Source organism: Vigna unguiculata, chromosome 1 (genome assembly GCF_037176805.1).
Source record: "Vigna unguiculata cultivar grain cowpea cultivar isolate G323 ecotype 2 chromosome 1, ASM3717680v1, whole genome shotgun sequence".
NCBI lineage: Eukaryota > Viridiplantae > Streptophyta > Magnoliopsida > Fabales > Fabaceae > Vigna > Vigna unguiculata.
In genome coordinates, this window is record NC_140792.1 from 33,360,017 (window position 1) to 33,384,587 (window position 24,571).

The 24,571-nt window shown below is 31.6% G+C and overlaps 2 protein-coding genes across 7 annotated transcripts in view; one reads left to right on the top strand and one right to left on the bottom strand.

The window, feature by feature from the left end:
- Positions 1-3,743: 3,743 nt before the first annotated feature.
- LOC114173795 (heat stress transcription factor B-3-like) lies at positions 3,744-5,912 on the top strand. The gene is made up of 2 exons (XM_028058405.2): positions 3,744-4,285; positions 5,080-5,912. Exons 1-2 carry the CDS (start codon positions 4,046-4,048, stop codon positions 5,542-5,544), a joined length of 705 nt encoding a protein of 234 aa, XP_027914206.2. The 5' UTR covers positions 3,744-4,045; the 3' UTR covers positions 5,545-5,912.
- A 3,173-nt stretch (positions 5,913-9,085) lies between these two features.
- The window catches only part of ABCA1 (ATP-binding cassette A1), a 64,076-nt gene continuing 48,590 nt past the window's right edge, over positions 9,086-24,571 (bottom strand). For 4 of the 6 annotated variants that reach the window (XM_028072254.2, XM_085671713.1, XM_085671714.1 and 1 more), the window contains 12 exons: positions 23,641-23,787; positions 23,083-23,340; positions 22,837-22,972; positions 16,990-17,069; positions 16,793-16,900; positions 15,077-15,227; positions 14,481-14,617; positions 14,317-14,391; positions 13,909-14,212; positions 12,937-13,070; positions 10,724-10,782; positions 9,981-10,644 (listed from right to left, as the gene is read on the bottom strand). In XM_028072254.2, the coding sequence (XP_027928055.2) occupies positions 10,563-10,644; positions 10,724-10,782; positions 12,937-13,070; positions 13,909-14,212; positions 14,317-14,391; positions 14,481-14,617; positions 15,077-15,227; positions 16,793-16,900; positions 16,990-17,069; positions 22,837-22,972; positions 23,083-23,340; positions 23,641-23,787 (1,671 nt within the window). In that variant the 3' untranslated portion in view covers positions 9,981-10,562. Of the gene's footprint in view, positions 9,341-9,980; positions 10,645-10,723; positions 10,783-12,936; positions 13,071-13,908; positions 14,213-14,316; positions 14,392-14,480; positions 14,618-15,076; positions 15,228-16,792; positions 16,901-16,989; positions 17,070-22,836; positions 22,973-23,082; positions 23,341-23,640; positions 23,788-24,571 lie in introns of those variants that run through there. The other 2 variants (XM_028072263.2, XM_028072268.2) reach the window with 2 other exon arrangements.

The following is a 24,571-nucleotide window of genomic DNA, read 5'->3' on the forward strand; positions in this document are numbered from 1 at the left end:
AAATAAAAAACAAAACAATATACACACACACACACACACACACATATATATATATATATATATATATATATATATATATATATATATATTCAATGAACATTCAATTGTTTAATGAAAGAACCAAAATTAATGATGGTTAAGAAAAGGCAATGCAATTGCGGTCAAGAAAAGTCATAAGCTATAGTATTTTTTTTTTCTCATACAAAAATATTAATGTTGACCAATTGATGGAATTATTTTAACTTACTTAACTACACTAAATATTGGAATGTTTTTATTATTCGACAGTAAAATTATATATGTTAGCTACAACTTTTATTTTATTTTTTCATTAAATTTAACAATTTGATTATTCATAATAATAATAGTATATAATGGAATAATAATTTAAAAATATGCTATTAGTTGACTTTAATTAAATTGATATATTATTTTAATTAACAATTCTGACACTCACTTATTTAAGCCATTAATATTACTATTCATCCTATTTTTTCTCTTCTTTAAGCCCAACTAAGAAGCACTGGATTAATCCCAAGACTGTGATAGTGATTAGTAAAATCATATCTAAAAGTCAGTTTTAGTATTCAAATTCTTGGCCTTGCGAATAAATGTACTTCTGCTACGACTAATTATTGCTAGGTCTTTAAGTCACATTACATGATTAATTATCTACAGTTTCATAATTTAATTTCTTCTGCCGAATGAAGATTTTGACTTTTTAATAGCAAATCTATTTAAAATTGCATTTTAAGTATTTGGGTTTCTGGTGACTAGTTTTGCTTATTTTATATATATATATATATATATATATATATATATATATATATATATATATATATATATATATATTCAAATTTGTCTTCTGCGAGATCCAAATTCACACCTTATTATTGGTCACTTAATAAATATGTATAATATATGGGTTAAATTTTTTATATTTAAACTATTTTAAAAATTTATCTTTCATCTTTAAACTAAATTATATATTATTTTATGTTTATATTTTATAAAAAAATGTAAAAAGCTTTCTCCATAAATAATATGTATTATAATTCATTATAAAATCCCATTTGTTAGATGAAAAACACTTCATGAATATTATCACTATAAAAGAACTCTCAAATAATAATAAATTTTAGTGATAAAAATATGTTTAGAGAATATTTTTGTTAATAATCAAAATCTTAGTAGTTATTATTACTGACCGGTTTAAAGACTAATTTATAATATAAATAATTTTAGTTACCATTTAGAGATCAATTATAATTTTAGTTATTAATAATTTTTAGTTTATAAATTGGTTTATAAATTGATAACTAATTATATTTTGTCACAAAAAAATATTATTATTCAAAGTTTTTTTTAGTGTATTTATTCTAGATATTATTTTATATAATTTATATAAAATACAAGAACGAAATAATGTATAATTCAATTTAAAGTTGAAACATAATCTATAACAATATATAAAGAGAATTCTTTTTTTCTGTCCACTTTTCATTTTCCAATTTTACCTTTAATTATTATTTTAAAAATTAATTATTTTATAATTAGTTTATCTTTAACCGTTTTTTATTTTTTTTTTTATTTTGACCGTTATTCTAAAAACTTCTTCTAACAGTTATTTTATTTAACAACTATTTTAAAATTTATTATACATATTTTAAAAGTAAATATTATTTATCTTATAAAAATTAAAAAATGCGGATACATACGACAACAACTGTGTATTCGCTAATTTTTTATAATATTTTTAAAAACAAAAACACCTTTTATTTATAATATATTGAGTGATTTGGTTATTCCATATTAGCATTCGATGCTTCTACTTGTGTTAATTACCGAGATTTAAAATATTATTAGTTTTGGAGTTTGTAACTTTTATAGTTTTGTTTTTAATATGAAAAAAATATATTTAAATTGTCATCTTAATTATAGTGAAGATAATTGGGTACCGGAAGAATAGTAGTTGATTTGATGGTTGATAAAAATAAAAGTAGAGTGAAAACCTGAAATTAATAAATTTTCTATATAATTATTAATTCAAAATAATTAATAAAATAAATTTTCTATATTATATAAACAAATTTATATATATATATATATATATATATATATATATATATATATATATAAATTTTATAAACAAATTTTTTTTAAAAGTTAAAAAAATTAAAAGAAAAGTGACAGTCCAATCTGTTGTTTGTCCTGAAGCAGAACGAGTTGTAATATCCAATCCATTTTGTTATGGTGGACCAACACAATCTAATTCGGCCCATTTTTGACGAGTCAAATACGAAGTGAACAAAAAATGTACACCCATATTTATTATTTTTACTAAACTTTTCAAGAATCCTTCTCCTGAAACACCACTAAAATGTATACCCTGTCCTTTATTTTTTATAAATAAAAAAAGCATTTAATTCAAATATACCGAAAACGACTCTTTTACAGAATTATGTATTTATTATAATTGTGATGTAGGACAAAGATAATAGCTAGGTTGAAAGTCGTATCCTGAGAAATTAGTTTTAAAATCCCATCTATATTATTTAATAGTTCCGTATGTGACTACACTAGTAAATCACAAACTTAAAGTTCCTCCTGCACGCAATTTTGTTAGTTCACATTCATCTATCTTATTTAAAGTGAACCAGGAGAGTGACACAAAGCATCAATAGGAATTTCCTGCTTTGGAAGTTTTCTACATATCAAACATATTTACTACTTGTCTTTCTTTTTTTAATAATCTTTCTCTCTGTTCAGTTTTCAAAATATATTAATATTAATATATTAAAATAATTTTTAACATATTTAAAAACATCAAAATTAGTTAATATCGATTAATATATCTTAAAAATGCACTAAAAACACAAAAACAATACTAATATTTCAACAACAATTAGTCTAAATTCATATCAAACAAACACTGAAAAAAACATCTTATATAATAATCAATTTTTACAACAAAAAATAATTAACCACTCTAATAATCAATTTAATACTAATTTATAAATAAAAATAATTTTAAAAAATTATAATAAATCTCTAATTTAATAATTAAAATAATTTCTATTATGAATCGATGATATTGACTATAAAAAAGATTTTAAACTATCAAAATAAGTTGATTTATAATTATAAATTTAATTTTTAAATTGATCACTACGTTTTTTTTTTCAATAAATTAGGTGGTAATAACAGTTTTTAGTATAAGAAAAAAAGTCAGCATATTGGAATATAATATTGTGCCACGTCATAGTCGATATTATTTTGTAGTACACGCGGTTAGCTTGATGGAACATAGAAGCATCGCATTTGAATGGAAGAAAAAATAGTTTCTGAAATTGCACAGAAAGTCAAAGCAAGTCGCTTGCTTTCATGGAAAACCCTCAAACCATTTCATCACTTTTGATGAAGAAATCAAACTAAGTACCCAACAGCCAGTGATGGAGGAATTTGCACGAAAGACGCACATAATATTAATGAAATATATAAATAAAAAAACAAAGAACGGAGAAAGAAAGTATGAGCACACCTAAATGGCTTAAACTAACATTATTTTTGGTAGAAAAAAAATGAATCCCACCAAACACTCCCACGTGCAAACTTCATCTTCTCTCCAATCCTCCATTCAAAATTTTAACAACGCCTTTTATAATGGGCTGCTCTTTCTCTCATTTCTTTAATCAACTTAGTCAAGTTGCTTTATTTTTAACTTTAGGGTAAAAGAATGTGCATGCCATGAAGCCTCATATATGTATAAATAAATAGGGTAGGCTTAGTTCTTACGTTTCAACTATTTATTCATTGTGAGAAAGGTTTCCATAGCCAAGCAAAATCAATTCAGCTCTTGCAATTCTCATGAACTGTGGAGTCGTGTTGGGTTTCTATTGTTGGGGTTGGGAGTTCTTAACTGCCCTTCTTCTCTTCTCTTCTTATCAATCTTTTTGATCTTTCCTTTCTCTTCTTACACTTTTTCTCATTCAAGGAAAAAATTACCCATCTTTCTTTTTAGACAAATATAGAAGAATACAACAAAATGGAAATAAAAGATAATAAAGGATTGTTGTTGGGAGGAGGAAGAAAGTGCACTCCGCCGCCGTTTTTGCTGAAGACCTACATGCTCGTGGAGGATCCGGCTACCGACAACGTCGTCTCGTGGAATGCCGACGGGACTGCGTTTGTGGTGTGGCAGCCGGCGGAGTTTGCACGTGATCTCCTCCCAACACTCTTCAAGCACAGCAACTTCTCCAGCTTTGTGCGCCAGCTAAATACTTATGTACGTAACACCATGAATTCATTCACTCTATGTTAGTGTTTATATGATTTCTGTGTTTTATTTATTTGATGTCATGTTATAAGTTTTTGATGGTTTCAGAAGATATTGCAAAAAAATTTACGACACGATTTACTTGGTTGTTTAGTTTTACTATTTTGACAGCTTGACCTTAATTAAATTACGTATAGTGTCTCAAATAAATATTGGACTCCATTTTCAAATTGGATATGAAGGGTTGAACAGAATTTTTCTATAGTTAGGTATCTAATAAAAAGTGTTAAATATCTTCTCCTTATATAAAGCAAGAGTGAAGTGTTCTAGAAAAGAACAAAATTATTGGAAATGAACATTAATTAAACAGTGCAATAATACTGATATGAGTGTGATGACTTTGTTCATACTGCTATGTTTGTTTGTTTTGAATTCTTACCCTGTTTGATGCGTCTGGTCAGAGTTCATACCTACTTATCAAACTTTCAAGACAAGCACCAACAAAATTCAATTTTAGTGGGCGTGAAGCCGTGCATGACTTAGTAACATTTTTTTTTAAAGTATTTAAAAAAATAAAATATATTCGTAACTTCATTTCTTAATTTCTTACCAAAAAGATGAGTTGTCAAGTCATAAGGTTTTCCCACAGAGTGATGAAATTCAATGTATGTGTTCTGACCAACTTCTGGTGTTGGTGCATGAATTATTATAGCTTCTTCTGCACATCTGTTCTGACATGTTAATTGCATATTTTGCTATCAAAAGTTGGCAGCAGAACTAAAAAAGTATTTGATGATGTTTAGGGTTTTCGTAAGGTTGCAACAAGTAGATGGGAGTTTCTGAATGAGAAGTTCAAGAAAGGTGAAAGAGAAGAGCTATGTGAGATTCGGAGAAGAAAAGCTTGGAGCAACAACAAGCAACAAGGAAATGTAGGAAACCAAGTGACAGGTCAAGATTCTGATGAAGATCAAAGGTCGTCATCAACTTCATCGTATTGTGGGTACAGTAATCTGGTGGATGAAAACAAGAGGCTTAAGAAGGAGAATGGGGTGCTGAACTGTGAGCTGAGGAGCATGAAAAGAAAGTGCAAGGAGCTTCTTGATTTGGTGGCCAAATATTCATCAGATGATGCAGACGAGAAGGAAGAAGATGAAAGGCCAATGCTGTTTGGAGTGAGGTTAGAGGTTGAAGGAGGGAGGGAGATGAAGAGGAATAGAACTGAGATGACTGAAAGCGCAAGCATTATGCTGTCTCAGTCATGCAAATAGATATGTGTAGAACCTTAAAAGTGTTTCAGAATAGATTATATACTGAAAAGGAATAATCATAAATTTGATTAGTTAGTTAGGATTATTGAAAAAGAGTGGTAGATTTGTAGTTTCTTTGGATATCATGGAACAACCGAAGACACCCTCAAGCATATATGTTGTAATTATGTAATGTGATTTAGGAAGATGACACAACTAAAATAGGCTCAAGAGGCCATTAATTAGTTTATTGCTGCGGGAGAATAAACAAAAAGTGTTCTGTAATTGTATAAAAAATGGTCTTCTTCTTCACTCCCCATGAAATCCACTGTTACTTCATGTCACTGTTACATTTCGAAATATTACCCTCTCCTCTTTCTTATTGCTCTTCCCCTGACTCCATTTGCTTTCTCCTTTACTCTTCCACTTTCGTTTCGCTGTTGCACTATAAGGAAGCATTTAGTATAATGCTTAGATTATGTTGTTATTGCATAGAGTGAAACTCAGTTTTTATTTGAGATTCAACACGAAAAGGGTTAACTATATATATTGATTCCTACACTATATATAACGTGATTTTTGTTTTGTTCCTATCTCAAATGTTAATCCTTTTAGGTCTCCATTTTTAATGTATAAATGCAGTCATCTTCACCCATCATCGTTAACTGGTTTTTGGCATTACAAACAACAAATCACGCTCACTTTTCAAGACCTTGATATGAGGGAAATTTGTAGACTTCATCCAACATGATTTGTCATTTGTCTGTGAAAAAAATGACAACTTTGAGGTTGTCAGTGTGGAAAAAGAAAAGAAAAATAAAAGAAGACCATATGGAATAAGACAACTTGCTGCAAATTACACAGGTAGAAGAGTTATCTCTAGCACCAACCATCTTCTTCCACTTGCAAGGCTGAGGTTTTCTTATCTCAAGCGACAACTAGAAGTACACAACGATGCTTGTGAGAATTACTTTCAAAATTTAGTCATGGAATATCTGTTTCCTGATGCTCAGACCTGTCTTCAACATCACCCCAACTTAACATCATCCCAACAACACCTCAACCCAGTTCAAGAGCCACAGTCCCAGCAACAAGAACGAGATCCTCAACGAGAAGACAATAATTTTAATGATTATATAGGTTATTAGAAGTTTATACATACTTATCAACAATCTATTTTCTTACTTTATTAGGTGCTTTTTTCATGTGAAAATATGTCTATCAACATATTATTAGTTTAGTAACTTATTTTCTACTCTCTTTGGACTATGTAATACAATATTGTAAAAAATTGAAACATATATTTAAAGATTTAAATGTTAACAAGTATTGTATGTTTTTTTTAGGAATTATCCATAGGTCTGCTTGAACGTAGGGAATATAGCTCATTGCACTATTGCATGTGTGCCTATATTGACAGGTTTGTATATATTGGCATGTCTATTTTGAGTGTAGGAAATATAATTCACTGATGAAGAAATATGCATTACGTTTACCGACAGATTGTTGTGTCACTAACATAACATTAAGTTAGCTATCAATTTTTTAATAGAATAATTCTTCAATAATAATCGATGGTTACATTTATCAGTAAATTAGGACTCATCAAAATATCTTTCGATAATTATTGAGAATATATCCTTCTATAACGTAAATTTAGAAATAACAATTTGATTGTTGGATTATTGAGGGATTTAAAATTTTTGTTGGTAAAATTTATTAATAATTATTTTATCAACGAATTTTTATTCATCAAAAGTCTGAAAATTTAGATTTATCGATAGATTTTGATAGTATGTAATACTTGATTTTTCTTTTAATAGTGTAAGTTAAATGCATTTTCATTAACCAAGCAATAAAATCAAGTAAATCTTGTGTAATATAGGTACTCGATATTGATATCGATGACATGTTAGATGTGAGGTCCTGTTAAAAATATCTCTAAATAGTCATTAACTTCATAGAAATTCGTGATATAAACTCAAACTGAATTAATCACTAAAAATTATCACCACATGTTTATGACCCAATCCTACAATTAGGAGTGTTAACGCTGATGGGCACGTCTAGGTCTACAAAATGCATATCTAACATCAACATTTGAATTGTCTCATTTTGCAATTTTAAGTACATCGAAAAGTTTAGAGTTACCAATATATATATACTAACAGTAAAAAAAAAAAAATTATTAATATATTAATTTATCTTTATATAAAAGAAATTGGAAGCCAAGGTCCCTCTCATGAACAACAAAGATCTGTCAATCTCATGCATAATATTTCTTGGATAATAAAAAGGAAATTCGAAGAAAAATGGGAGACTTGTAGAGAGGGGAAGAGGAGAATTTAAATGTTGTGAATATGTGATTTGAAGACTTTTTTTCGAACAATCATATTATTACTAACCCGTTTTTCTACGATGATTATGCTTACAAAGTTGATTAATTTTTTTTATGTAACAAAAATACATTTAGTTTCCTACACACAACATACAAATTATATCAACACACGAACACGAATTCTCTAAAAAGATTCTCAAATGCTATGTATAAAATACAACATGATGTTAATTTGGGTGATCCATGTTGCAATCAGACAATAATTTATAACAAAAATGGAGAAACAAGAATTGACAAGATGAAGCAAGACTAATACCTATAATAGAAATTCCTCTAACGCTGCATTGTATACACGAGGGTAAATTCTTGCATCAGAATATTTTAAGAGACTATTATGTAAAATAATTTACTATTGTTTTCATTCAAATTCAAATTACAAATACATCCAGGTTTTATTTTTGTCAGAAACAAAAATGCAAATATCACTCTAATATGTTGGGGAAATTTCTTCCTGCACCCCCTATATTTTTTTAAATTGTAATTATACACCTATTGTAATTATGGTTCCATTCCACATCTTTCCATCTTCTTCCTTACACTTTATATTATTATGATCCTTCCATTTGTTTTAATGGACACTTATGAATGTTTTTTAGGATGGAGGTGGAAGAAGAGATGTGGTGGAAGTGGAGATGGAAGAAAAAGATGGGGTGGAGATGAAGATGGAGATAAGAGAAGATGGGATGGAGGTGGAGGAAAGTATGAAGGTGCTCTGGTGTAGGGGAGGAAGAGGGGAGAAGAAGAGGACAAATTTAACTTTTTAACTTATGAGAATGCAATAAGAAAACATGGGGTGCAAGAAAAAATCCCCTATGTTGGGAACCGTTTTAGAAGTTCCATACGACTGTCAAGGCTGTCCTCTAAGACCTAAAACGTGTAGTATGTTAGATGTTTATCATACCACTTAAAGCTTTTAAATCATTATTTCTTATGCATAAATGATATCTAACTGATGATTAGTTTAAATTTTGTAAAATTTGAATTATTAAAAAGTTTAGAATGTGTAAATGATGCATTGATTATACTCGATTACTTATGAAACAAATTTTTTTTTTCTCAATGTGACTATGAAAAGCTTATTGATAATGGAGACTTGTTACAACATATTAAAGATGGTTTTTCTAATTGTCCATATGACATGACATCTTCTACATGTCGCACAAATAGTCAAAAGAGGACGAGCCTATATGAAAGATTTAAACTTTTTTTTTTTTCTAGCAAGTTCTTCAAATGTCATCATACAAGTTGAATATGAACAATAAAGCATCTTGTGTTAAATATAATTGAAAAAAACAAGAATTTGAAGGATATATAATTGTCTCACATTTTTTCAGCATAAATGACAGTTTATGCTTAAATTTACACCAGGCTAATCATCTTCATCAATCTCACCTCCTTTTGCACAAGTTCAACCTTCTCCTAAACAAGAACAAGATGATGAATTTAAACATCATGACTCGCACATACTATATTTCTTTAATATTTACTATAAGCATTAGCATTGATGCTAAATTATATATATGGTTTCGCTGAAAGTTCAGTAGGACTACTAGCGTAAACATATATTTGTCACAAGTTGACAAGTTAATAAAAATATGAATTCATAACAATAGAGACAAATTATGACATACATACAAATTTTATATACGAATTTAGACAGGAATTTATACGAATTTTTTATACGAATTATGAGATACACTAAACATAAGGTTGACGTATTGAGGCAGGAAAATTTTCAAAAAATATTACCCATAACTATAACGATAGAGAGAAAAGTGCTGCCAATTCAAACTACAATGTACATTCTGATAATGCATTTATATGTGCAATTACAAAGAATTTAAAAATATATTTTAGATTATAAAATTTTATAACTATACTGAATTGAATAATTTGTTATAAAACAAAAAGGACAAAGTGATAATTTTTAATATAAATGGATATGCTAGAAGAAAAAGCTTGTTTAGAAGGACGAGCTCTCAAAATTTATACCCACACCACATCTATATCAAAATTAACTTTGAGCAATTTTAAGAAGTAGACGTTTCTCTACAAGGTCTTCAAAATAAGTTCTCAGTAGCCTAAATTTTTAATTTCATACATTTCCAGAATTCAGTTTTCAAAATATATTGCATTCCAAAAATTAAATTCCTAAACTTCAACTAACAATCAAAATTACGTTCTGTACACTAATATGGATAAAAATGATGTCCAGAAAATAGTTACAAAGGGTAAAAGGCAATTGCCTGAGAAATAATAAGTATATTCATGATTGGAGCACATTTTTTGGAGTATGCTGGTAGCTAGTAGATGGCTGCGGTGCGGAGTGCATAGCAGCAAACTCCGTATTCTCCACCAATGGGTGTTAGAACGGAACAAGATTCATTGAGGATAATCCCAAGATGGATCACCCTCTACCAAACAGTTAGATTGATTAAGGGACTTAGTACTAGAAATCTATTTACAATTCATTGGCACTATAATCATTGACTATACAATATACATGGCCTTAGAATCTCGTCCAAGGACTCTATGTTTAATCCAGGCAGGAGAAGTGAAGGAGTATCATCATTTTGATACATTTAAACACGTTATAACCAACAAACAGCAATTATGAAAGGGATTGTAAAATGAGGGCACCTCATGGATTAGCTGCAAAATGATTAAATATTGTCTCTAGAGTTGACTGGCTGATGCTGTACTCCGCAATCCCTAATGTATTCCTGCAAATGATATTTTGGTGGAATTTGGTCACGTTTTTTGATGAGCAGGAAAAATAAACAACAGGGCCCTTGCATTTACCTATTTCTTTCAAGAAGTCCAAAAACGTCTGCCAAGGAAAAATCCTCATTATATGGTAACTGCAGTCAACAAAAGATAAATTACTATATCCACTGTAAAATTCAACCTGTACACACTGCAATCAAATGCATATACAAAATGTTCCACCTTGCCAGAACAAAGTGAAGATAAACTGCCGACCATCAATAACAAGATATGTCTGGCATTATTCAAGACATCAAAACCGTAACCAAACTCTCTTTAAAAGGTTAAGGTATCAAGTAAAGAATCATGAATGATTTTACATTTCTACATACTCCCTCTTCATGCATTAGACATTAATCTTGATCTATGAAGCTTGGATACTTAGTAAGATTTAATACGGATACAGAACTATGACAGTTTTTCATAAAGTTTAGTATTAACAAATTAGTATTTAGTATATAATACATTTTGGATACGATAAAAAAGATCTATAAAATATTTTCTATGAAGTATAATATTGATCAATAAAGAGATGTTGATCAATTCTCATTAATCCATAATTATAATGATCACAATTTTGCAAAGAAGACATTTGTGAGCATAGCAAAAGAAATATAGTTTCCGCCTAAATATTAGTCTTACTTCAATATTGACTATAATAGCCTACAATCTACAAACATCACTACTAAATTATTGTCAAACACTAGTAGTTTCATTCTTCTCTTCTCCGTAACCTTCGTCTGAGACAAAAAAAAGTTCAGTCTCTAAATTTGATTCATCAAGAGGTAATCTGCCAATTCAAAGAAGTCTAACACTATGCCCCAGTAATGTCCCACAAATTTGTCTCTCCATTTTCATAGTTATATCTTTCATCTTTTTTAGACAAAAAGTCAAAGGCTAGTATTAGAAAGTGGACTTTAAAGTTAATCTCACAAACATGGTTTGTAAGATGAGGTTTGCATTCATTTATACACTATAATTTGATCATATTTCTAGTCAATGTGAAATCTTCGACACACTCATTTAAATCAAAGACTAGACATCTTGAAAGAAGGACTAGATATTTGTAGGTGGTCCAATAGTGGCCCGATAGTAAGTGGCATGAAAAGCCTAACAAACTTTGCCAAAATAGAGTTAAATACAATATTAGAAAATAAACTTTAAGCCTAACTCAATTTTATAAAATTGATTCCTAAGGTGAGACCTGCACCTATACATACTATAATCCAACTATATTTGTAGTTGATGTAAGATCTCCAACAATTAGAATGCACATAAACCAAGTATTATCCCTTCTTGCATCAAGCGAGAAAATCAAACTAGTTACATGTCCCCATAGTTCAATCCCACCTCTTCCTTACTCATTCTTGGATGTTTCTGACTTAAGGTTGGAAACTTCAGAACTAATAAAAGTCTTTCAACACCTCTCAGGTTACATGGAAGTAATGTTGGAGAAAGGTAAAGATTCATTTTTCTTGTCTACTTCTGGCACTTTGAATCCGTAGGATAGGTATGTAAAAGAAGGATCCAAATATCTCTGGTTGTAGGGTAAACAGATATACCTTACAAGGTGCCTTGATTTTAGAATAATATGTGCATTCACCTAGTATCTTCGGTTTTGGGATACTTGATTTAGAATACAGGCCGCTTCCAATACTAGGCTATCAAGAAATGGATGCCTGTTGCTCCCATTCTTTTAAATAAAAGTTAAGTTTTAGCACAAGGAAGGGTAGGCTAGCACATTACCCACGCTTCATGTCCAAAGGGCATTTGCATGAAGGGACATGACATCTAAACTTTTCACGTGCTTTTCACCCAACAACTCACGTGTTTGAAATTTTCTGGTTCAAGACTTCTTCTAAAGTAACATAAAATAGGGGATTGCTTCCATTCAATTTTGCCCTCTCTACTCTGTTCAAAGGCGTTCCACTCCCGTTTCAGCAGATTTAAAGTAATTTTGAACAATACATATGACAACTGAACTTATTTTCTCTAAAATGAAATCAAGAGTACATTGGCGATGGATTAAGGAAGATTAGAGAGGGACAAAATAGATATTGGTGTGGAGTGCAAGAGTTGAGAAGATATGGGAATAAAAGCCAAGAGAAGTGGGATTCTCATATCTGTATGGCATTTGTTTCCCTGAATACGAAATTAGTTAGAAAATAAAACTACTTCAAGTGTAAATAGTTAAAAAATTACAGATGCCTTCTAAAAATCCAATGCGAGGTTTTTCAATCATAACAAACCTGATATCTGATGCTCAAACCATTGCACCCTTGGCATCTTGCTCCATGAAATGAAGAGAGAATATATGAATCAATTTCTGAGAATTTTTGTTTAGACAGCCACCACTCTGAAAATACTGGCAATGGAATTCCACCTGATTACCAACACAATTAAAAATAAAATAAGATCTTTACGTTGTCGTCATGAACCAACTCTCTTTAAAGCTACTATTAGGTGAAGGCTCACATTTGGCTTTGTATGAACATGTTCAGATAAACTTTTCTGTAAGCCATTGCATTACAAAGTAGAAAACAGATAAAATAAACTTTTCCCATAATCTAAAACTAGCTTATACATAAGATAATGTGAAAGCTATCTTATTTAGCTTCTCCAAATCTGATTTTAACTTTTACAAAATAAACTAATTTGAACATACAGAAGAAACTTTTATCACATTTTCTTCTCCAATAAATATTTCTGGAAAAATTTATCCAAACAGGATTTAGGTATGAAATATATGTCTGTTTCTCCATCTTCAGCTCAGAATGAAAATGATGAAGAATTTATAAAGAATTTGCTTTGCACAATATTAAGTATTAACTATAAACAATGATATTCCGTTAGTCGAAAGCACACTAAAGTTTGAAAACCATCATGCAATTTACACACATTTTTTTAATAGAATGCACACAGGACATAAGATGAATTTGTACAGCCTAAGCGGCACCCAAGGTTTTCTTGTACTTGCAAACGCTGCTTAAAATATATCACTCACACATCTCTGCTTCTGTTATTATAAGATAATTTAAATGTGAAAGTTCGATTTTCCAGAAATTTTAGTATTTTATTAAATAAGGATTTTGGCCAATACATGTATACTTACAAACACATTAAACACAATACGAATTCATTCTTGATAATAAATTCCACAAAGAAAAAAAGGATTCTTGACTCTGAAAAGTTTCCAAATGATATAGAAGATTCATACATACCACCTCGAAACAATTGTTCTGATAATTGTTCCTGAGAAGCTCCTTCAAAGACAGGCGTACAAGAGATCAATGTCTTTACTCTTTCTTCATTACCAAGCCAGTGCCCAATTAAGCTTATCATTTCTCTTGTCAAGCTAATCTCTGCAATGGAGGTATTTCCTGATGTGACAGAGTCAGTGCCTCCAATGCAAATTTCAAGGTCATTAAGTAAGCTTCTAGGATGAGACGGGACTTCAAGAAGTCTTTCTTGAATAGCTTGGCAGAGGGTTTGCAAGTCCACAGAACTCACTTCAGTAGGTTTGACCTGGAAACAGGGTAACCAAGAATTACATATTTTGAAGATACTTTTTGTCTAGGAAAAATGAAAAAGCATAAAAAAATGCCTTTTGTTACTATAACCATAAATACCTCTAGTTCCAAATGATTCCCAAATCTTGTTTTTAGATGCTGTGGACTTCCAATACATCGTAATTGTCCACCAACCTTCAGAAATTAAACAAATAATAGGTATATGTTTGTGGGTTCAAGGCAGAGAGCTTCAAGAGTCAAGAGAAACGAAAATAAGTTTGTACCATTATCCCTATTCTGGTACATAAGGCTTGGGCTTCATTCATGCTGTGTGTAGTCAGAATTACTGCAGTCTTTCCTCGTCTTGTTGAGATCCTAGATATTACATCCCACATGAACCTTTTGGCAATGGGATCCATACCTAGAATTATAAAAAATCAGCAATCATAGATATTACTTTTGTAATTCATCAAGCATAGCAATATGTCTCAGCTAATCTATATATCTATATATAGCTTAAAAAGCTCAATCCTGAAATGAGAGGTCCAGTTGCTTTGTGTCAAAAATCATTAGACCTATGCTAAGATCCATGAATGGAGAACATGCCCCTTACTTCAAAATAAAAATCACTAACAAATAAATATGCAGAAACTATTTTAGAACAATTTTAATCAAAGAATTGAAGGCAAAAAATATTCAATTCTAGACCACTTGGTGAACTGGGATTTTATAGCATCACAAAGAACCAAATGAACTAAAAATTTAGGCGTATAAATCAAGGACCAAGATACATTTAAATGCGATTCTAAAAATTAAAATGGTAAAAAATGCATTTTCATGATGTTTAAAGAAATAAGATAATTGAGAACTGTTATTGTACCTGTGGATGGTTCATCAAGAATGACTATAGGTGGATCACCAATCATTGCAATTGCAACAGACAGTTTTCTTTTATTCCCTCCACTAAGCGAAAATGATGGTTTATTGGCATGTTTCAACAAGTCAAACTCGGACAACTTTTCCATAACAACCTGTCCAAATAATCATTGAAAGAGAATATATGAACACACATGCATGCGAACACACACACACATACACACATATATAATATAACATAATGAGGAATAAAATTACTCCAACTCTAACCCTGAAAAATTTAATCTTCATTGTATATTTGTGTGTATAAAACAATGTTCATGCCATTGAATTTAGTTGTTTGTTCTAATATTTTAAAAGTACTGATGGGAATCAAGCAAACAAAACCATATAAAGCCTATTTTATTTTGTTTGACTCTGTTCTAAGTGTGTTAGATGATTTGAACGACATAATGGAGATAAAAATGTAACATTAACAAACTGATTTTACTGAATTATCACCACTTCGAAAATGCTGTACAACATGTATTTATACTACAAGATACAAAACTGACAGCTGTACTTAAAACAACATCTGTACAGATTTAAAAGAAACAATTCAAGTTAATCATTGACCATTGACCATAGGTGACCATTGACCATGGTTGACTGTATAATAACAAAGTGAAGGATAAATTTCAACAGAAATGACTAGGCTTTGAAGAAAATGGATAATAGGAAGTCACTGGTGCTATCATCCTATAGATCAATGTTGGCAATCATTGACTGCTTTTTAAGTCTTAGACTGTTTAATGACAGCTATTTCAAGAGTTAAAGAATGGTTAGACTCACAACACAGTTCATATTTTAACTTAGGTGCGTAAATTAATTCAAACTCCGATTTCTTTATATATCTTTCATATATTTTAAATTTTATCAGAGGATTCATGGACCTTTACTAAAGTGAAAATATAATAAAATTAAAGGTATTCTTATAAAAAGATGAAGATGGGTAGTAAAATTGGACAAAAGCAGCACTGGTTTCTTCTTTCCTTGCATCTGTCGTTAGTATTCCAAGTGCTTCAACAGTACACAAGTTTTATGTGTAATTTTTGCTTCATGTAGTGGAGTGTGGTTTTCTCCCGGTCTCATGTACATTGTTCACGTCTAACACAAATATGTTTGATCTTATGGTTAGAAATCTTTAAGAACTCAACTATTTGAAAAGACCGACTGACAGCTAACATGATATATTGTTCAGTGTTTGTGCAAAAACATTTGTCCAAAACCTTTTTATTTAGGATACATTAAATTATGTTGTTTTAATAGAATTTGTAGACTAGATAAGTGTAATGCCAATGTACATATATTTTAATTACTTTTCCTTTTTATTATCTTTTATCTCATGAACCAGATAAAAAAGAATGGCTTTTTAAATGTCTAAGGCCGTTAGCAGGAAATTATTGTTGGATATTATTTAGATATTGTTAGATATTGTTAATCATAATATCAAACAATATCTTCTATTTACTCTATTTATTTTTAGTTACTCTTTTTAATCATATCTCTCTCTATTATAAATAGATTACCCTATGTGTGGATTATACATAAGGGAGATTAATCTCAAATTCTATTTTCTCTATATTCAACAATTATGAATTATAAAATGATTATGCACAAATGAACACTATTTCATAAATTATCCTAACTATGAAGATAATTAGAACTTTCTTACACATACATTTTCCATTGCAAAATCTGGAACACCTTTTATTCTGGCATAAAGTTCAAGATGCTCTTGAACAGTTAAGTATTCCAATAGGGCATCAAATTGTGGACAATATCCAATCTGAGAGTAAAAATTAAGATAGACAAAGAAGGGTCAGATGTATTCATGTATATCTTAAATTTTTCAATGTTTTTTCCAAAGAAACATACATATCGACGAGCAGCCTTTGGATGGGAACATATATCTTTGCCAAAAATAAAAGCAGTCCCATCAGAAGGAGATTCTTCCCCTGTTTGGAAAAGCAAAACAGAACTTTAGGAATAATAAACCCCGAAGACGAGAGAAAAACCTAGTTCACAGCTATTCAACAGTGAGGAATTACAATTACAAAAACCTTTTCTACATGTATAACTATTTGAAATCTATTAAATTTGGCCTAACATAAAATTCACCCCAATGAAATTCTCCGTAACATTTATAATTATCCACTTTACGTAGACCCCATTATTATTAGAAGATTGAACTTATTATTAGAATAAGAATATAAAAAATATTTTCTCTCTAAATACATTAGCAAACCTAGTTGCTAACAACATAATATTTCCCTACAGTAAGTCTAATTCAGCCGCACAAAACCGACTTGTAAGAAGAGATTTGCAGTCACTTATATATTGTAAATTTGCTTTATCCCTATTGATGTGAAATCTCTAATACACTCTTCTTACGTTGAAGCATATACATCTCGAACATGAGACTAGATATTTATGAATGGTCCGATAGGCCTAACAAACAACAAATTTCGCTAGCATTGCCATTTAAATGGCTCTGACATCATATTCAGAAGTGGACTTTAAGCCAAACACAATCCTACAAAACTGGCTTGTATTGTAAGATGAGATTTACACACATATATACTGTAAATTTTTCTTATCTCTAGTTGATGTAAGATCTTTAACAACCTTTAATTCATTTTTCCACCATTCCCTTTTTGTGTTATACTATTTTTTCTTTTGATCTATTGGCATTTGCAAGGGTAGCTAATATAAATGTTCCCTTTGTATAATACTTTGAACAATATAGAGACAATAAAATAAATATCTCTCTATTTCTGCTTCTATCTCTGCAATGAAATATAATCATCTTTCCTTGTGGCAACCCACTGCCCTTGGGTGCTAGTCATCTCCCAACCATATATGATTTATGATTTAATAGCCATAATTTTCTTCAATGGCCCAAATGATTCATATTACTCTCAAAAGGTCCAGCCAAAGCTGATGCAGATTTTAAAACCCGAGACAAAGAGAAGTTGGACAATTCTGCTCTTAATATATCTAAAACCAAACATATAGAAATTAATAAATAGTTCGTCAAAGAGAAGCTGGACAATAGACTAATAACTTTGGCTTACGTCTCTTCAGGACTCCAATGGATAAGATGTATCCACCAAGGAACTACCCACAATGAGATTCCAACAAATTATAGTAATTTAGGAATGGTTATATTCAATCACCAAGTTGAAGGAGAGTGTTGTGAATAGAACAGAATATTCTTGTATATTGAGTATATATTATTTGTAACTATATGGATAGATTTTTTTCCTTCCTACATTTCCTACTTTGCTTAATATATTTAGTTTCCCTAGCTTATAAAAGAGGATTAATGCTTGTATTACAAACTCATTGTGTTAGATATTGTTTAGATATTGTTTGATATTATTAAGATATTGTTAGATATTGTTAATCACAATATCAAACAATATCTTCTATTTACTCTATTTATTTTCAGTTACTCTTTTTAATTGTATCTCTCTCTATTATAAATAGATTACCCTATGTGTGGTTTATACACAAGGGAGATTAATCTCAAATCCTATTTTCTTTATTCTCAATATGGTATTTAGAGCTTAAGGTTTTTTTTTTCGTCGCCGTTGCCGCCACCGGAGTGTCAGTTCCGACCGGCGACCATACGGTTCTGATCGTCCCTCACGCACCATTCAAAGCCGCGTCTCTTCCAGTTTTGAAATCTCTTCTGTTTCATCCAATATACCTACTATGTTCAACAAATTTCTCAAATGGTATAAGAATCAACAGTCTTCTAGTTCCACTGCATCTGTTGCTCGCACAAGTACATCTTTTGTTGGTCTGACTCAATCTTCTTCTCCTGGTCCTTGGGTTTTTGATTCAGGAGCCACTAATCATATTAATGGTAACAAATCTTTGTTCTCTTCTTTATCCTCTACTAATCCTTTACCTTCTGTTACACTGGCTGGTGGTTCTAGAGTCTCATCTCATGGTATTGGCACTGTTAAACTTTTCACTTCTTTAACCATTGATAATGTTCTTTATGTCCCTTGGTCTCCTTTTAACCTATTGTCCATCAGTCGTCTAACTCGTTCCCTTGATTATGTTGTTTCTTTTACCAACAATTTTGTTTGTTTACAGGACCAGAGTTCGAAACAGGTGATTGGCATGGGATATGAGTCTCATGGTCTTCATCATCTCCGTCCCTCTACACTCATTGGTGCAGTTATGGAGTCTCCCTCTCTTATTCATGCTCAGTTAGGTCATTCAAGCCTTCTCAAGTTACACCAGCTTGTCCCTGCCTTGTCCAAGTTGTCTTGTTTGGATTCTGAGTCTTGTCAATTAGGCAAGCATAATCGTACTTCCTTTTCGTAGTGTCACACGTGATGCTTCGTCCCCTTTTGCTTGATTCACTCTGACATTTGGGGTCCTAGCCGCGTTGAGTCTACTTTAGGTTTTCAAATACTTTGTTACTTTCATTGATGATTATTCCAGATGTACTTGGTTATTTTTAATGAAACATCGTTCGAAATTATTTCATATCTTTCAATCTTTTTTTAATGAAATTAAAACTCAGTTCGGTGTTTCTATTAGAGTTTTGCGCAATGATAATGGTCGTGAATATCTTTCTCATTCTTTTAAACAATTTATGGCTTCTCATGGGATTTTGCATCAAACTTCTTATACTTATACCCCTCAACAAAATGGTGTAGCTGAATGTAAAAATAGACATCTTATTGAAACCACTCGGACTCTTTTAATTCATGGAGAGGTTCCTGAACATTTCTGGAGTGATGTCATTCTTACTGCCTGTTATCTCATTAATCGTATGCCTTCTTCGATTTTAAAGAATAACATACCTCATTCTATTTTATTCCCTCATGAACCTTTTCATCCCTTACCTCTAAGAGTTTTCGGGTCTACATGTTTTGTTCATAATTTTAGTTCTGGTCTTGACAAGTTTTCTTCTAGATCACATAAGTGTGTTTTCTTAGGGTTTACAAGATCACAAAAAGGATACAAATGTTTTTCTCCTTTTCTTAACCGTTATTTTGTGTCTACAGATGTCACCTTTGCTGAGTTCTCCCTTTATTTTAAGAGTCAATTTTCACCTCTGACTCCATCCAATCCTGACAACTCTCCTAGTACCTTTAATGTTCCTATTGTTTGTGACCCTCTTACTGTGTCTTCTTCACCCTCAGTCCCTGCTCCACAGTCAGCTTCTCCTCCACCACCTCTTCAGGTTTATAGTCGCCGAAACCGATCACAACCACCATCATGTGACTCCACTCAAGTGCCTACTCAAGTGCCTACTACTCTATCTCCTCCGGATCTAACACCTGAGTCTGACCTTCCCATTGCCCTCCGAAAAGGTATACGTTCTACCCGTAATCCCTGTCGTTATTATATTGCTTTGAGTTATCATCGATTGTCATTACCTTTTTATACATGTCTTTCCTCTCTTTTTTCTGTGACCATTCCAAAAACTATCCGTGATGCTTTAGCCATCTTGCTTGGCGTCAGGCCATGACAGATGAACTAAGTGCTCTTTTTAACAGTGGAACTAGTCCCGTTACCGTCTGGGAAATCTGTTGTTGGTTGCAGATAGGTGTTTGCTATCAAAGTTGGACCTAATGGTACTATTGATCGCCTCAAAGCTTGTATTGTGGCCAAAGGTTATACTCAAATTTTTGGGTTGGATTATGGAGATACCTTTTCCCCCATGGCAAAGATGACTTATGTTCGTTTATTTATCGCCATGGCTGCTCTTCAACAATGGCCTCTTTATCAACTGGATGTTAAAAATGCTTTCCTCAATGGTGATTTGCAAGAAGAAATTTATATGGAGCAACCTCCTGGGTTTGTTGCTCAGGAGGAGTCTTTTGGGATGGTATGTCGTCTTCGCAAATCCCTATATGGCCTAAAACAATCTCCTAGGGCTTGGTCTGGAAAGTTTAGCAATGTTGTTCAACAATTTGGTATGACTCGTTGTGAAGCAGATCATTCTGTCTTTTATCAACACTCGAGTGCTAGATGTGTTTACTTGATAGTATATGTTGATGACATCGTTCTTACAAGGAGTAACAACCATGGCATCTCTCAGTTGAAACAGCATCTCTGTCACCATTTTCATACCAAAGATCTTGGCAAACTCAGATATTTCTTGGGTATTGAGGTGGCACAATCCAATGATGGTATTGTTATATCTCAGAGAAAGTATGCCATGGATATTCTGGAGGAAACTGGGTCAATGAGTTCAAAGTCTGTTGATACACCTATGGATCCCAATACTAAACTTCTACCAAATCAGGGGGAGCTTATATTTGATCCTGAGCAGTATAGAAGATTGGTTAGAAAATTGAATTATCTTACCGTTACTCGTCCTGACATTTCCTTTGCAGTAAGTGTGGTAAGCCAATTTCTTAATTTCCCATGTGAAGATCATTGGAATGCAGTCATTCGTATCTTGAAGTATATTAAAAGATCCCCTGGAAAAGGATTGTTATATGGTTCTAATAACCATACAAGAGTTGTGTGCTATTCAGATGCTGATTAGGCAGGATCCCCTTCTGATAGAAGATCTACATCTGGGTATTGTGTCTCCATTGGTGGTAACTTGATCTCATGGAAAAGTAAGAAACAGCATGTTGTAGCAAGATCTAGTGCAGAAGCAGAATATAGAACTATGGCCTCAGCTGCCTGTGAACTTGTTTGGCTCAAGCAATTGCTTAGAGAGTTACAATTTGGAGATGTTACTCAAATGACACTTGTGTGTGACAATCAGGCTGCTCTTCATATTAGCTCTAATCCTATCTTTCATGAGAGGACCAAACACATTGAGATTGATTGCATTTCATTCGAGAAAAGATCATGTTTGGAGACATCAAAACTGAGTTTGTTAACTCAAGTGATCAGTTAGTAGATATTTTTACTAAGTCTTTACGTAGGCCTAGAATTGATTATATTTGTAACAAGCTTAACACATACGATTTGTATGCTCCAGCTTGAGGGGGAGTGTTAGATATTGTTTAGATATTGTTTGATATTATTAAGATATTGTTAATCACAATATGAAACAATATCTTCTATTTACTCTATTTATTTTCAGTTACTCTTTTTAATTGTACCTCTCTCTATTATAAATAGATTACCCTATGTGTGGTTTATACACAAAGGAGATTAATCTCAAATCCTATTTTCTTTATTCTCAACACATCGAATAATATTCAGTTTTCCCTTTTCATGTTCTTTTCCTTTCAAGCATGAATAATATTCAGTTTTCCCTTTTCATGTTCTTTTCCTTTCAAGCATGCCTCAACAATCTTCAGTAGTTACTATGTGATAATTTTACGATGTCTCAATGTATATCTCAGAGTTTTTGATCGAAAGAAACACTAGAATCTCTATTGGCCATCAGTTGTCTTTAAGAATGTGAAGTTCTCCTACATACTTTGGAATACTGTTATTTGTCTTATAGGGGAAGCATCTGGTAAATTTACAGAGACAGGCATTCTATGTTGTATGTGTCTTGTCCATAGTTTTTCTTTTCAATTTTTCCTTCTTGGTCTTGAATAATTTAGCTAGAGTATTTCTCATCCTCCATTTGTACTTTTCTCCTTCATCTCAAAGTTAGGATAAAAAAAAAAACAATGCAGGTTTTCAGAGGTTTTGATTAAAAACTAAGTTTGATAGCCAAAAAAACAGGGGTTATCACAAGACATGCAGTAAGATATCATGATCAGAAATCTGACATACCGCATAGCATAGAAAGAGTTGTGGTCTTTCCAGCTCCATTTGTTCCTAAAAAGCCAAAACATTCTCCTTCCTGGACTGAGAAAGTTAAAGAATCTACTGCAACTTTTCTTCCATGATGCTTCTCCTCAAAATATACCTTAAATTCAGAAAATACCACTTCATCTAAAGCATGACACAATGATTTGAAATGCACAACATTTTTCTTTACACAAAAAGCATGTTTAACTGAATAATACCAGGAAATACCTTACGAAGATTGCGCAGGTAGATAATGGAATTGTCAAGAGAACCTGAAAGTACTCTATTTCTTTCTGTTTTTACATCTACATCTTCATCGAAGTCCGTAACAACAGTTTCAGAGGAAGATTCCAACAGAGGTTCCGAATAAGGACTATCATGCCGGAAGATATTAATTTTTTCCCACCACTTTTTGATCATGAATGAAGTCAATTTGATAGAAGGTAAAATTTCAAGTGCAAGCGTCAACAGAAAATAACTAAAGCTCTGTCATCAAGAAAAAAATGGATTAGCAAAATGTTTTTGTCCCAATTTAAGTGTATTTTATATCTACGGGTGTTGTTGAGGTTATTCTGAAACAAAGCAGCTATTACAGCTCTGTATTTCAATGTAATAAATGCTGTTTCCCAATAACAACTTTCTAGTTATAGTTTCTTAAAATCAGTCTCTAAGAGCTGATGTAAACAAAAACAATTTATATATAAGTTTTTAGTTTTAAACTTTGAAACTTGGAATATGAAAAGAAAAAAACACAATAACAGCAAAATTAGACCGAAAAATGTGCACCTCAACAGCAAGATAACAGATGGAAGCCCCGGTAACATTCCAATCAAACACTCCATCACTTGTTTTATCTTTCATTCCTTGCCGCAAAAGAGCTAATGAAGCAAGACCATCCGCGAAACAAAATCCAGGAGATATTCTGAAAAAATTCTGGAAGAGAACATCAAATGCATATTGACATCATGTGTTTGTCCAAGTGAATGAAAAAATCACTATTCAAGCAGGTAGAAACAAGATATATATCATTTCCAACCGTGTTCTTTTTCTTTGTGCCAATTAAATGACAATGATAGGTTTCCTTTTAAATCTGTCATGTAACTCGCTATTATAAATAGACCTGGTAGGAGACTGAGGATCTCTCAAAGCTTCCTCAGTTGTAATCTGAAATTCTGGCTTCTACTCTATTGGCAGAAGCAGTGTTGTTCAATAAAAGTAATTAAGAATTGATCTTGATTGTTCTGTATTACTAATTGTTCCTATCAATTGGTATCAATTTTGGCTTCTTCTCTATTGGCAGAAGTAGTGTTGTTCAATAAAAGTAATCAAAAATTGATCTTGATTGTTCTATATTACTAATTGTTCCTATCAGCCAACAATATTTTGCTAAAAGATATCATTTATTCCTATCCTTGTAGCCAACTTCCTTTTACAAGAATTTGCTCCAATCCCTTTTCATATATAAATATAAATATATATATATATATATTGTATGAAATCTGCCTTATTTGTGGTCACCCTTAGCCCACCTTAGTAGCAGCTTCATTAGGAAGCTGCCTAAAATGCATTCTAAAAAAATGGTTAGTCCCACACCAAGGGATATGACAAACAGAGCATATACAACTTGGGCAATTATGACTATTGGGAGAAACTCAAATACCACATTGACTTGAGATAGAGCCTTGAAAAAGTAAATTAGTGGAGAAACCAATTTTCT

Coding starts and splice junctions, on each gene's coding strand:
- LOC114173795 (XM_028058405.2), top strand. CDS start 4,046: ATGGAAATAAAAGATAATAAAGGATTGTTGTTGGGAGGAGGAAGAAAG. Junction 4,286..5,079: donor TGCGCCAGCTAAATACTTAT/GTACGTAACACC, acceptor GATGATGTTTAG/GGTTTTCGTAAGGTTGCAAC.